Below are 14,563 nucleotides of genomic sequence, written 5' to 3' on the forward strand. Positions count from 1 at the left end.
TCGCAATTGTGAATGCTTTGGTAGCCTACTTCCTCAGAGAAGAGGGTAGTTGTTTGGCTAAGTTAAGAGGTTGACTGCCTTTGGTATAGACCTTAGGGCTAGAAGAGGCAGGTTCTATGATAATATGTAACGATCCAAGGCATTGGGTTATTATTGTAGCAGTGGTTCTGGACCTCCTGATTATAACTTTGTAGCATTATTTGCTAGCATAATTAAAGAATCATCCAGATCATATCGCAAGCTGCGCAGAGGGTAAGATTCAATTGTGAGACGGTTTGACCAAGGAGCAAAACCTCTTTCAGACCGACTTCAACTACTAAAACCATGCATTTATTTCGCGATTGGGTCATTCGTCAATTGTGTCTGTGCTTACATCACATACAACAGTTAAGGCCATTTTACATAGGTTTCACTACAACGTGGACACATTGCGTAGGTATATATAGATGTATATAATGTTGCATTACCAGCTGAGGCAAAACATGTGCCCGGCGCTAGCTCTGTCCCTAATAATGACATGTGCCTTAAATGTGACACATGGCATCGAGATATACATCACGCTCAGCATGGGATCACCCCTTTTCTACCAATATCAGAATCCAAGGCATGATCCCAAAAAATATCAAATTAAACAAATACAGCACTTGAGCTGCTCCCGTCCACCCCTCCTCACTCTTTTTTGAAGGACCACGACCTCCCGCAACTTTGCACCCCATGAATTCCACACAAACCATAAATCCCAACCCTAATAGTCCAACTGCCATTCTTACACGTGCTTTGGCGGGGACCTTATAGCGGTTTACTAGCCAATTCGCCCAACCAATAACAGCGATAAACATAAGTGGTGCCTCAATAATTTCGGCATGTGACGGAGGGAGATTGAATTTGGGGATGACGTATAGATGGCGGATGGTACCAAAGAAGAAGCCTGTAGAGAAGACAACGCCGAAATAAGTAAATGCCAGGCGACTTATAGTTGAGACGGGAAGATTGGAGACATTTTTGGCGCGTTGAGTTTTAATGTTCGGCGCCATACTTTTCGGAGATGATGAATTTAAATTACGAGTAGAGTTTGGTATTGCTATACAAAGCATGGCATACAACCGACTTAGAAGTTAGGAAAGAGGGGCATGAGTTATTCTGCTGAGAGGATATGCCAAGTTATAGATTGAGGCATGATCTGACTGCATCACATAAGGTCCACCACGAGACAGACCCACTCGGCTCCACAGCGCCCCCTTTGCTTCCTCCGTGATGGCACGGACCGCAGACATTTATCGAAATAAACGCAGAAGCCCCCAAACCAGACGTGAACAGATTATACATGACGAATCAGGTACTTTACAAGTCTACACAGATGGGAGCGGTATCCGTGGTCATATTAGAGCTGCCGCAGTCTGCACCACCAACAGGGAGATTCGAAGCGTATACATAGGTCTGTCATTGGCATTTTGCGGTTGCGTGCATATATAACATATAACGCATTAGTTCCTCGCGGTGGCCACGTTTCTGTAAGCCTGAATGTTTTATTCATAGATGCACTGCGGTTAGAGAAGCCTCGTGGGTCATTTTCGTTCTTCCTTTGAGATCATGATGATAAGAGTGTGACTTGCATTTCAGTAAATGAGTACATGCTTTAAGCTTGTCCTAACTTCTACTGAGCTCTGAATAATTCATCTCTATCTTATATAATTCTATAGCTACTTATTATAATGGTTGTTTAGCCAGATGCCACATTTTTGCATAAGATTGAATTTAGGGCTGTTTTGGTAGCGTGATATGGTTGGGAAACGCGCTCCAAATTGCATATGCATGGTGGGGCTATGCGTCAGAACATGATAGTAGATACTTGATTTTGGGGCATACCCACCGCTAATAGAAAGTAAAACTCATCTGTGACTATCTGGTGTAGGGTAGTGGTACGGGAAGATCTGAACTTTTGCCTTGATATTAGATGATTGCATGATGCATTTGTAATATATTAATTATTTGAACTTAAGAAATGCATGAATTGATCTGATTGAAAGGAAGATCTCGACAATTTTAGTTGATTTGATTGGGGTGATTGACTGGTTGAGTTAACCTATGATGATTACTGGTGTCTCCTCTAGAAAAGTGCAGCTTAGGGGCAGCTTGCACTTTTTGCAATAGTCCAAAGCCATTACGAGAGTACAATCGGCGAAAGACAAAGCGATTTTAGATTGCCGCCGGAATATCCTTTGCAGGGCCTGGAGTGCAGGTGACTGCTAAGGGTGGCTATGGAAGTGACAGCGAGGAAAGGAATAAATTGTCCTCGGCTGCATTTGACAGCCAGCTAAGGTGGGAGGCTAAAGGAGGAGACACACTTCTCTGCAACAAGTGCTACATATTATCATCAGGTTTCAGATTTAGAGGAATGCTAGTCATGGAATTCCAGTCCTCCTACCTGGCGCAGTACTATTGCATCCTGCTATAACTAGCGTGTTGTAAAGGTGAGCTCAGATGCCTCGATATATACTTACTAGTAAGTCTACTGGCGGTGAAGAGAAAGATTATCTCGTGGCCATTACGGACATAATCTGCTATGTTGGAAAAGATCAGAACGAGATATATAATAATCTGGAGAAATTTGAAGGCAGACCAGCCCATTCTCAGGCCGAATTCTGCTTCTATCACAAGCTCAGTAGAGGATACCTTTGGTTCAACAAGGAAGAAGATATTATACATACGTAGTCACCTTTAGGTTCACGAATCACACCCGCCAAGCTTCAGGCTAATTAATAACCTCAACACCTGTTATACTGAAAGATTTTCGGAAAAGGGAGTATGAAAGTTATGACTATACATATCTAGAGGCAAGGGGGCCAACAAGGACCTTTAGTTTAACTGAGCCTAAGGGCGGCAAGGTATAGTTATTTCTACTACATGGGATCCTGCTTCCTAATGCTAAAAGTCGACCTAGAGTAAGTTGACTTATTATAGCTCTGGTACATATGCCGAATCTATAGGCCTTAGCTAAGCATATGCATTTAGGTCATAGAGAACAGAGCATATAAAACTACAAATTGTGACATTGAAAAACATATTGGCGATGTCCCCATGAAGCAGGGGACATCTTACTGTAGGACGCAATTGCAACCCTGCTTTCTAAAAAAGAACGAACAGCCTGCCCACGTTCGAATCAGGCTTGCTAATCACCGGTCTTAGTCACAAGACAGCAGTGGCAATCGACGTTTACAGCGAATCCGAGGTGCCTGAGTTACTGGGTGAGATTCGTAGGGCACAGGAAGAAGAAGGCGCTGTAGTGGCGGATAAGGGCCGAAGAAGCCTTATTGCTGGTGACATAGATGTTAAATTTACCGAGCCATTAGTCTTTATCCTGCGACATCAGCCCTGGAACCTCGATCAGGACTAGAATTTCCAGGGAATGAGCCCTTGTGTCTAGCTATTAGCTACTCCTATTATGTAAGAAGTAAATGCTATTTACCTCGACTGATAACTTTTGGAGCCTGAAGAAATAGTTGTGATACCCTATAACATAGAAAAGTCATTCAAGCCGTCGACTCCGGATTTATTAAGTTACTAAATGGGGGAAGGGGGAAGGGGGAAGGGAAGGGGGCCCCTTTGGTTAGAATTAAGGTCTTCAACATGAGTAGCCTGTTGTTTAAGTACGGCTGACCATATGGGCTTGTTTATAACTGCCTTTTTAGCGATTTGTTGAACTTTTGGACTTGGGGGTGGTGCTTTGATTAGGATTGATGTTTGCTTGTGTTGGTTGCAACTTGATAAGAATTTCTCTTGCTATATGAATCTATGATGAAAATACTGACTGTTGGTTAAGATTCCTTACTTGTTGATTGTCATAAGGCAATATAAGAGGTTCCTTATATATTAACAGGGAAATAGCAGCGCATAGTAATATCAATACCTCAAACCCACGAGAGTAGGCTGCCTATATAGCCAACTATCTGTTACCAGTAGTCAAGGAAAGCTGGTATTAGTATATGCAGACGTTTTGCAGCGCTGCATTAAAGGCACTGTTAATATCAATGGCCCTATCACCCAGGAGGGATATAAGGAATACTGAAAAAGTCTTAGTGCAGAGGTAATAATAAGACTAGAGCTGTGTTTTGCTTAATTAGAAGTCTGTGTTAATTATAGGAAGAAAGCTACTAAAGACACATGCACTCTATTAATTGCACTAGAATACAGCCACCTAGAGTTAATATATATTGAAATATAACTATAGGTCTAAAAATACCTTCTTATATTATCTCATTTATAAAAGTATACAATCTCTTTCAAACTCTTTAAAAATTTAATCTTAATACTTAAACCCTCAGTATTCTTGGTAGATTTTTTAAAGTAATGCAATTAATTATAATACAGCAACCTCACAGCCTATAATGACTATAATATTACTGGTGTAATAAAAAAAAGACATTAGGAGTAACTTGGTGGTAGAAGGAGAAGATGTTCGATGGGACGTTTCTAGTGGCGGTCAACTGAATTTGTTTTACTTTGTGCGCCTTGGAAGAAACCACGTCAACATATGCATCTCTTAATAGATGCCTCAGTCAACAAAGAAAAGCCGCACTCCAATTGGGAAGCTGGCATTGTTGTTGGCGAGGAGAAAGAAAACTTATTAGTTGCACATGCATTGTCTCTCTAGTCGGGCGACTGCATGCACGCTGCGGTGGTGGTCAGCACGCTTGCAGTTGGGCAGATTGGGCTTCATTCGCCACAAAAGTAAACAGTATATGCCCGACCACGAACCTATCTGGAGTTGCGCTGGCGTAACACGTCTCGGGGAAGATGATATGAGAATCGAGATCGAGGTAGTTGCACACGATCCCGAGGGTGCGAAACGGCCTAGGGGCGCCAACAAGATGATGAGGAGAAGGGGGTTAAGTCCCACCTTCTAATGGCGCGAAGAGAAGCGTGCACAGCTAGTCTCGACTGGATTAAAGTTTAATGATGCATTAAGCTTGACATAATGTTATTATATCTGAACTATCGCGGTGAATAGCAAACGGCAGGGCCCAACAAAGTTCAAGGGAAAAGTGATCTGCTTTAGGATCTATAAAGCTTAATTGGTCCGGTTATGAATTACTCATTGATGAGATGATTAGCAAGACTACGTGAGCGTAAGATATACAATGCCATTCGTCGGTATAATCCACTACTATCTCGTCTGCATATCTTAAAATGGCCAAAGGTTAAAGTTAAAGTCATAAACAACAGGGTTGAGACCATTCCCAAATTCTCCGAACTCATCAAAGTCCAGGTTTCTGACTATAACATTTCCAGGATCCAACAGGCCCACGCTAGCAATTGGATCCTCTATACTTGTATCATTAAAGTCTTGTGCTGCCTCGGTTTCGACAATGGGAAGCTCGCGATGTGAATTTAAAAAGTTTGGCTCCTCCTGAAAAGCCAATGAAGGAACAGACAATGTCTGATCTTGAGATTCGGCCAGAACCTCGGTGACTGGGGGAGCGCTTGTTGGGAGATCCCTGTGCTCGGTCGGGGGTAACAGGCTCGGCAAGACTTCGTCAAACGCATTCCAGACTGCAGAAGACACCATTTCAAAGAGTGAACGCTCAGATACTTCAGAGCTAAACTGAAACCCTGGCATATTTCGTACATTGGCGTTTATGTCTCGTATCACACGGGCGGGAACCTCCTGTCGAAGAAAGCTGCGATATTGAGCTCGCGTTTCTGCAGTCATGGGCGCCTCAAGGATTTGCAAGTCACAATCTATACACAGGTCAATGGAACAATTCCAAGTAAGTGTCCCAAATAGAACTTACATGGTGATGGTATATCTTCGGTTCTCGGAAACAGAACCTTGTACATATGCTTCCACTTTTCCTCTTCAGAAATATTCTGAATGCCCCGCCTTGACTTGAGACGCTCTTTGGTCTCGTTATCGATACCTGGCATTTCTCTAGATGGACTGACGACTTCGCAAGCCGGGTCCTGACGGAGATGGGCATCAAGTTCTTTCTCCGCCTTGACTATTCTAAAACATCTCTTGCAATAAATCGGTGCTTTGTGAGATCTATAAATATGCTCCCTATTATAGTCAGCAAATCGTGTCTTGACTTTAGCAAGCAGGCTTGTGCACTTTATCCGATGAACGCTTGGCCAGCCTTTTTGGCACCGAGGCCATCTTTCTCCGGGGTATTCTTTAACAAACGGGCAAGCGAGATTTGGTACTGATCCCGGTGGCGCGCTTTCTGTCTTGCGACGTTTTTCATGATCGTCTCCGTTTCCTCTGCCGCCAGCATTGATATTGTCACCTTCACTCTGTCTATCATCGATTCCCCTCTTTTTGCTATTAGCATCACTTTCAGCCGTTGGGCCATTTTGACCACTGGATTGTGTAGAGTCAGAAGCCCCTGAATTCTGATTGAGTCCTGGTGAACAAGTTTTCACCCAGTCGACAACCCGTTGGACAACCAGTGCGGTGACCGTATCTTTCAAGGCGGTGACAGAGGCTAGGAGGGCTGGGTCCAGAGAAGAAGCTAGAAAGGCCTCTTCGAAAGACTCATCCGTCTGCCGTGAGACGTCAGACATGGACTCGTCGGTTTCGCTTGTATCAGTTTCAGTCACAGATGTGTCCGGAGTCAACCCATGTTCCGTATCATCCTTGCTAGAGAGGGCTGTAGAACGAGCATCAAGTGTGATCTCGGTTCTCGTCCCTGTGGATGGTATCATTGCTTTCGCTGGATGACTCCGTGGGGTAGAGAGGTGACCTCTATCGACGTGATCATCCATACTCAGTCTACGCATCGACTCACTCGGAGGTCCTGCATCTGAGAGTCGTTCCTCAATGGTACTCAACTCTTCGTCGGGATTCTCCTCAACCTGAAGCTGTCCACTAGCAAGCGGCCACTGTACTTTTGGTTTATTGAATGATGAAGAAAGGAGTAAACCTTTGTTCAAACGACGCTGCTGGGCAACCCAACCAGCCAAAGCCACCTGATCAGACACAGTCAACGAGCTGTCCTTGGCTGATACAAGTGACGCGATCGAATCAGTGGGCTCTGATGCAGCAATGAGATGTTGGTATACTGGAATATTTGCTGATGCCGAGAGTCGTTCCTTGGTTTGCGGGTCTAGGTACGGGATAGGCGGCACGGGAGTCTTGTCATGATCTCGATGGTTACGTAGCGATTCTCGGTATATATTGAGAGATGAAGAAGATGACAGGGTCTTTCTGAAAAGAGATCGTCGACGAGAAGGCGTGGAACTGGCCCTGCCAATGGACGAGTCGTACGTGCTAGCAGCTGAAATTATAGAGGAAGGCCTTGTAAAGCTAAAGGTGGAGTCTCGGGCAGACGTCGAGGCTTGGAATGTGTCCTCGGAAAGCCTTCGTAGAAGATCGAGTTCGGATGGGTTGTATGTAGCAAAAGAAAAGTTTTGACCATACTCAGGGATGTCTGTATCGCAAGTTGAAGTCACTGGTTGACTCTGAGGCAAAATGTCAGCACTTGGATCAGTGTAAAATAAAAAAGAGGCTACATACCAGGCTGCGCCGGCGTATAATATCGTCTTTTTCTAGAACACAGTTAACATGGTCAGAAAATAGGTAGGTAGAAATTGAGCATGGATTCACCTTTCAAATCTGCATTGTACGGGCTCAAGATCAACGCAGATGCCGGCCTGTTGGCAACGTCGTATTGGCTACCCACTCCCGTAAGCTCACCCAAATGTAGTGGCAAGGTAGGCGTCGAGGTAACTCGTTTCCTTCTCACTCCTGGATAAGCCTTGATCCATCGGCGATGGCTTTCGGATTTGGCTGCGGGGCCCTCTCCATCGGTCCCGTCTGTCTTTGCTGAGACTGAGACTGTTTGGTCTACAGGGTGTTGTTGTAACCCGGTCGGCACCACCTGGACCACGTTTTGTATATTCGAATCGGTAGAGCTATTATCCCTTGGAGTATCCAGGTCATTGTCTGTTGTCGGCGAGGAATTTCCATCCTTCCAAAGAACCGCCATCTTCTCTTTGAGGGTATTAGACATCAACCGGGAGGAAGGCCGTGCTTTGGCATAAGAGGGGAGCAAACCCGGGGCTTTGTTCAAGTAATGTCTTCCTTTGTGCTTGAGGCGCTCACGCAAGGATCGGGGCTTTGCATCCGTGGTTTGTTGGCTTTTTTCAGGCCTGGTCCTGGGTGCCACGTCGGCGGCTGGCGGTATAGACGAGGACATGGCGGGCGGGTATAATAGTGGGCTTTTGCAGGGCCAAGGCAACGGCGTAACACCTACACGCTACAATTACTGGTAAAGAATCAAAAGGCGAGGTTTTGGGGGTAAGTTGTACAAAGAGAAAAAAACGGCAATTGTAAAGTGGCTCCATGTCTGGCTAATGCTACTGACCGCCCCCGGGTCGCCTTGAGCGGCCGGCTAGGCGTTCTTGTTGAGCCATGGTTCGCAAACTGCAGCCTACAAGGCGCTCTTTAAGACGACTTGCATGTCCCGTCACCTCATTTGGGGGCAGAGTTATCATAGGCTAAGCAGGGGTAGAGAAAAAGGGTGGTGGGGTTCGTCTGCAGTTTTGCGCATGCGCATAACTTGGGGTCGCAGAATAACAGGCCGCAAATATTCACTTCTGTAGAAAGTAAAATAAAGGTTGAGCAAAATTATATAGTGAATAGCAGTAGCTGGGTCACAGTCTTCATTGCGCATAACGGAAAGCTAGCTAGTAAATGAGTATGCAAGGTAAAATACATTAATATGAGACTTCAAGCTGGCATATAAAATCATGTGAGGTCTTTACGACCGGAGAAGTTCTGCAATTTGGAAGAGATTAACCTGACAAAAGTTTTTGTAAATACTGTGATCTATTTCATTTAACCATGCCAACCTCATCGTCAAATGTTTCGATAGTACCAAATCAGGGGTCATCCTCCTCTGTCACAAGGTTTGTCTGACATCCCATTGATTAATTAAACATATACTTACCCGTCCAGCAGTAACACCACTAAAGCGTCTCCGTCTAGCGCTGGTCTCTCCCCAACTATGTCGCGCTTCCTTGGGGAACCAGTCTCTGTCAATACATACATTGCATGCGGAGGTAGTGGCTAAACGAAATAAGAATGTAACTACCAGTCGTTTACATTGAGGCCCGGCTGTGTACTATTGGGCTTCTGAGGCATTGAAGTGTTGTCTATAGTGTATTTTAATTAGGAGATAAAACTCAGGATATAATATCAACCAGCTAAATAATAATAATTATATAATCAAGCAAAAGTGCCAGCATAAAACAACGCTTTTAACATGACTGCAATTCCGTAAGACTATGCATATTACTATCTTGCCAATTCTTGATCTTAAACAGCGCCGTTACTTGAGTCGCAGTAGGCTTGGTGGCAATTACTGCCTTCATTTCTACAAGCCCAATATACATAAATAATTTCGAGGATATTACCGGTAGTCCATTTCGCCAAGGTGTATTCCCCAGTCCCATGATCTTATTCATCAGATATCTTCTTGAAGGAGGCGCGTTTGTTGTAGAGTGCAGATAAGGTAGCCTCTGCTTTGAGGATAATAACTTTGCAGTTTTGCAACAGCTCTTCGAATTCAGCGCAGCCCGTTAGTTCGAGGACCGGGAGCATTTTGGGCAAGGGTAATTGAGAGATGTTTGCTTAAATGTGGCAGGGTCAAACAGATTGTAATGCGGGGAAATGAAAGTTAAAAGGATGTGAGAGGCGGATGACTGGGTTTATAATAAGCGCCCAAAGACCTCAGCAGCCGCTGACGGAAGACGCCTACTGCGCCACAAAGCACTATACGCGGACTGGTTAGCTCCTCAGTTCTTATGTTAACAGCTCACTATATTAATTCCATTCTGTATAAAGGTTTATCCGGTCCTTTTGTCTAACCACATTGGCCAGTATTGCCAGGAGCGAATAGATGGCAGCCCAGCACGCCGTTAACGCTGCGGGGATAGTCGGCAGATAAGCCCGCTGGTTCGCATCGAACCCCGCAATCCTCTAACTTGCGGATCTGACTTCCGCATTCTTTGTTACCATTAATGGGACAGGCTTTAAATCTCCTTAAAAGGCCCCTCATCATTACAAGATGATGTACAAATCAAATCGTAGGTTCCAACCTTGAAACACCAGAACTTGTTTCTTCTCCTGTCTACGCCGCTACAATGCCATCCTCAAAGACACCGTTAGAAGTTGATGATGTCACCATCACCAGCTTCACCGTTACCGACATCAGATTCCCCACTAGTCTAGACGGAGTTGGCTCAGACGCCATGCATATTGGCACGAATGGGTCGCATCCATACATTCAACTGCATACCAATCACGGTGATTTGATCGGTGAAGGGATTGTCAGTCCGGTTGCGGTCGACACCTTCAGAATTGCTGCTAATGGTCAGACAGGCTTTCAGCAACGGTCGAGGAAGTGAACTCATTTGTATGGCTCTGAACATCTTCGCGAAACGCGTAGTTGGAAAGACAATGCATGAGTTGACTCGCAACATGGGCAAGACCTGGCGATATATGGTCTCCGACTCCCAGTACAGATGGATCGGTCCTGAGAAGAGCGTGACACATTTGGCCGTTGCTGGCGTACTCAACGCTGTTTGGGACCTCTGGGGCAAGATATTAGGTCTTCCGGTATGGCAGATCGTGTGTGAGATGAGTCCCGAGGAGATTGTCCGCTGCATCGACTTCAGGTATATCACCGACGTCATCACACCAGAAGAGGCCACCAGTATGCTTCAAAAGACTGCCAAAGGCAAAGAAGAGCGCTTGAAGGAGGCATTCGATAATGTTGCCGTGCCAGCCTATACAACATCCGCGGGATGGATGGCATTCTCTGGCGATAGGATGAAGGAGGTGTTGCATGAGACATTGGCCCAGGGATACAAGGTCTTCAAGTTCAAAGTCGGGACCAGCATCGAGGCCGATAGAGAAAGATTGTCTGCTGTGAGAGACGTCTTGGGTTACGATAATGACTACCAGATGATGATTGATGCTAATCAGGCAAGTGGTCACTCCGCTTTATGATAGCTGTCACTAACGTTGGAATAGGTCTGGAGCGTACCCGAGGCTATTGAGTACATGAAGCATTTGGTGGAGTTCAAGCCTGTTTTTATTGAAGGTATGCCTGAATTTCCTTCAGCCAACTGGACATACATTCCTGATTCTCCTGCAGAACCCACAAACCCCGACGACGTGCTGGGGCACGCAGCGATTCGCAAGGCGCTGAAGCCGTATGGCGTCGGTGTTGCCACAGGCGAAGCAGCACAAAACAGAGTCACTTTCAAGCAGTTATTGCAGGCTGAAGCAACTGACGTTGCACAAATCGATGCTGTTAGACTCGGTAGCGTTAACGAATGTCTTGTAAGTCCGCATAAGCATAGTTACTGTTGATTCGCGTCCCAAGCTAATCATCCTCGTTCTAGGCGGTCATGCTGATGGCCCTCAAGTTCAATATCCCATGCGTTCCACATAATGGCGCAATGGGCTTGACAGAACTCACGTCCCATCTCAGCACGATTGACTATGTTGCTATCAGTGGACGCAAGTCAATGTTGGAAAATGCCGACAGCCACCGTGAAAACTTGCGACATCCCTCCAAAATTGTCAATACTCACTACGTCACGCCATTGTCACCAGGTTACTCTACAGGCTACACTGATGAAGCGCTCCAAAAGTATACTTATCCTGATGGCAAGTTCTGGACATCTCAAATTGGTTTGAAGATTATCGCGCAGCCCACAGGTGGCGAGCTATAACACTTGAATCGACTCCTCTTATACATCAATCAAGATATTTCACACCTTGATATCTTTTATAGTACTGTGAAATAGAATCCGGACAATCAGATGAACCTGCGTTATCAAGATCCTAGATCTCTCAGACTCTTGTTCGAAGACGTGTCTTCCTCCTTATCTCCTTAAGTATTGCCAAAACATCGGAGATACTGGAAACATTCCATTGACTCAAGTTATCAATGGCCAAACTTTGAAGGCTCTCTATGTCAGGAATAAAGTGCCGGAGCTCAGAACTGAGCCATGACAGTGTCAGTATAATCACCGCCCCGAGCGACCTGGCTTGGTGATTTAGTATGAGACACTGCGGCCTGATGGAGGTTGCTTACGACAATGCAAACGTCCAAGTGTACTGACTTGGAGCGCGAAGAATCTTAGAGGTGTGGTAAAGATACAAACTGCAACTTTCGATACAAATACCTGCCTTCTCGACAATAGCACTCGAAATCTGTGAGCTCGTGTGCGTTGTAACATGGAGAACAAAAGGTCGGTATATAATATGTTTCGCGGCATAGTATCGAATTCTCAATATGGATATCCTGTCATTGTCTATTTCCTCAAGATTAAGTGGTGGTCGGAACTGCTCGGGGATTGCTGCGTGCCATAAGTCGAGTTGACTGTGCAGTTCTTCACAGACAGAGGTGATCGAAGTTAGCTCGTCGATAGAAAACTCTTCTGGTGTCATCAGTGAGGTTGAAGAAAGAGACGTGTTGAGAGAATTTGGTGTTCTTGGGTATAGGGAGTTGTGTATGCGGTTCAGAAGTCGTCTGATAGATATCTCGGCCAGATAGGCTGTCATGTGAAGATCATCCAGATTCCCACATCGGGGCAGGCTTGCGTCATCAGTCAATTGTTGAAGACTGCTTCTAGGGAGCTCCAGCTCAGCGAGCCTGTCGCATTCGATGATAAAGCAAGACCAAAATAGCCGCAGTATATCGACTTCTGTATTGAGCGTTTGCTTTTGGCAATCCAAGCTGGTAATCTTATTAGCGATTAACTATCTGATAGTATGAAGCTCTGACCTTGAAAGCTTTAGTTGTAAAAGATTGGTAGCCAAGTATATGAGTCGCCAACTATGAAGCGGACGGACAATATATGCAAAATAAACACTCGCCAGAACAAGTGCCTGAGCTAATGTGAGATCGAAGGAAAACAACCATAATGAGCGGAGCATGAGCGTTGGTAGAGCATATTTCATATATTTCGTACCATTGGGAGAAGTTTGCGGATGGCATAAACCCATTGGTAGACTGGAAGCACCAAGAGCAAAGACTGTCATACATAAGGCTGACTCTGTGCTCGAGTCTGCTCCCTTGTCCAGGAATCGTTCGTAGATCTCTGTAAACTCTGCCTGATCGAGTATTGGATGGCTAACGTGTACTGACGAGAAGAAGGTGGCAACTAGGTGGTCAAGTACCGATCGTTCTATTTGGAAAGGAGGCAGCGGATTCTGCGACTGCTCTGGAGACAGCTCCGGTGGCAGAGGACTCTGGCTCTCTAGTAGGAAGAATAGGTTTGTCGGATATTCACCTACTAGCATTTTCACAGCTGGTAGACCTAGGAGGTAACTTGAAGACGTCTTGTGCTCGGCCGGAATATTCATCGGTTCAGATGCTACGTCCAACGGCTCTCTCATACTAGAGGAGAATTGTGGAGGCTCGTCGTCGATAGCTTGCGTCCCATTCGCAGGAGCACTTATTGGCGATCCATCAATTGCATTTGGCGTAGCGCCTTGCGATAAGTTGACGCGAGATGCTGGCTGAGAATGGTTCCTGGATGATAAGGCTGTTAAATGCTGCTGTTGCTCAGCCAGTATGTCTTTGATGTCTTTCAACCGACTTATTATTTCCTTTGTGCCTCCAGAAGTATCGATTCTGTTAGGCAATCGTTAGACGCTGCATCGAGGACAGGTCGTAGCATGCCTATACCTTTGCGAGGGGCCATCATCGTAATGACAGTCCGCTCCTGACCTGGTGCAATTATTACATCTTGGTTTGGTGGCGTCACATCGCCGTTTCCTAGTGCAGCTCAGCAACTTGCGCGTCTGTCTTCCCTGACAGGCAGCTTACCGGTGGCGGCAATAAGTACATGCCAGTGCTACTCTTTGCCGATTGAAGCTCATGTTTAATTCTAGAAAGCGAACATAGTCGACAAAAAGAATGATACAGTAAATAATGTATGACTAAAACAGTCACACCCCGCATCCAACGGGACGGATTTACAATGCACCGGGTATGTATGCCTTGGCAAGATTCATTATTGCAAATACTCTTTTTATTTATATAGGAAATGCATATTAGATAACATAATAGTGTATTGCAAAAACTAATAGGACTACTGTCTGAGAGATAGTGGAATAATAAAATGTCAGGTGTGAGTGGTTGCTGCAAACTGGAATACACCATAGCTTGATTTCGTCCGACCAAGTTGTGCCGCCGCCAAGTCTCCCGCTCAACGCAGGCCTTGAGAAAAGCATTTATTAAAACAGCACATATAATAGCCACCTTCTCTCTCCTTCTATAAATTGAGCATAATGTAAGTATTTGAAACTAAGAGCGGGTTAGACTAAGTATTTTGTTTTTCCTCATGCGTTATTATTTACCCGCCAAGATACCCTACATTAAATTTCCTCAATTTGCTAATGCACTAAACTGCTAGGGGCCACAGACGCGACTCGGTTCGCCAATGCCGCCTATACCCGCCTTCTGCTTGGGCTGTCGCTGCCGCCTATCCGCGTCCAATCATATGAGCCTTGTACGATCTGAACGTTCCCTTGTATGAAATG

General features: G+C 45.3%; 4 protein-coding genes across 4 annotated transcripts; 1 reads left to right on the plus strand and 3 right to left on the minus strand.

The window, feature by feature from the left end:
• Window positions 1-572: 572 nt before the first annotated feature.
• FOBCDRAFT_208023 (uncharacterized protein) lies at window positions 573-1,326 on the minus strand (the record flags this gene model as incomplete). Its single annotated transcript, XM_054707424.2, has 2 exons — window positions 573-1,081; window positions 1,221-1,326. The coding sequence occupies 2 exons, from the start codon at window positions 1,324-1,326 to the stop codon at window positions 573-575; spliced, it is 615 nt and encodes a 204-aa protein (XP_054563399.2).
• A 3,856-nt stretch (window positions 1,327-5,182) lies between these two features.
• FOBCDRAFT_208024 (uncharacterized protein) lies at window positions 5,183-8,195 on the minus strand (the record flags this gene model as incomplete). The annotated part of the gene is made up of 4 exons (XM_059609224.1): window positions 5,183-5,739; window positions 5,793-7,458; window positions 7,514-7,545; window positions 7,604-8,195. 4 exons carry the CDS (start codon window positions 8,193-8,195, stop codon window positions 5,183-5,185), a joined length of 2,847 nt encoding a protein of 948 aa, XP_059466112.1.
• A 1,948-nt stretch (window positions 8,196-10,143) lies between these two features.
• Window positions 10,144-11,742, plus strand: FOBCDRAFT_285978 (enolase C-terminal domain-like protein; the record flags this gene model as incomplete). The annotated part of the gene is made up of 5 exons (XM_059611678.1): window positions 10,144-10,329; window positions 10,382-10,987; window positions 11,036-11,105; window positions 11,160-11,347; window positions 11,410-11,742. The coding sequence occupies 5 exons, from the start codon at window positions 10,144-10,146 to the stop codon at window positions 11,740-11,742; spliced, it is 1,383 nt and encodes a 460-aa protein (XP_059466113.1).
• A 361-nt stretch (window positions 11,743-12,103) lies between these two features.
• Window positions 12,104-13,900, minus strand: FOBCDRAFT_244861 (uncharacterized protein; the record flags this gene model as incomplete). Its single annotated transcript, XM_059610641.1, has 4 exons — window positions 12,104-12,752; window positions 12,801-13,652; window positions 13,707-13,796; window positions 13,848-13,900. The coding sequence occupies 4 exons, from the start codon at window positions 13,898-13,900 to the stop codon at window positions 12,104-12,106; spliced, it is 1,644 nt and encodes a 547-aa protein (XP_059468033.1).
• Between the last annotated feature and the right edge of the window lie 663 nt (window positions 13,901-14,563).

The sequence above is a fragment of the Fusarium oxysporum genome, chromosome XI (assembly GCF_013085055.1).
Source record: "Fusarium oxysporum Fo47 chromosome XI, complete sequence".
Classification (NCBI taxonomy): domain Eukaryota; kingdom Fungi; phylum Ascomycota; class Sordariomycetes; order Hypocreales; family Nectriaceae; genus Fusarium; species Fusarium oxysporum.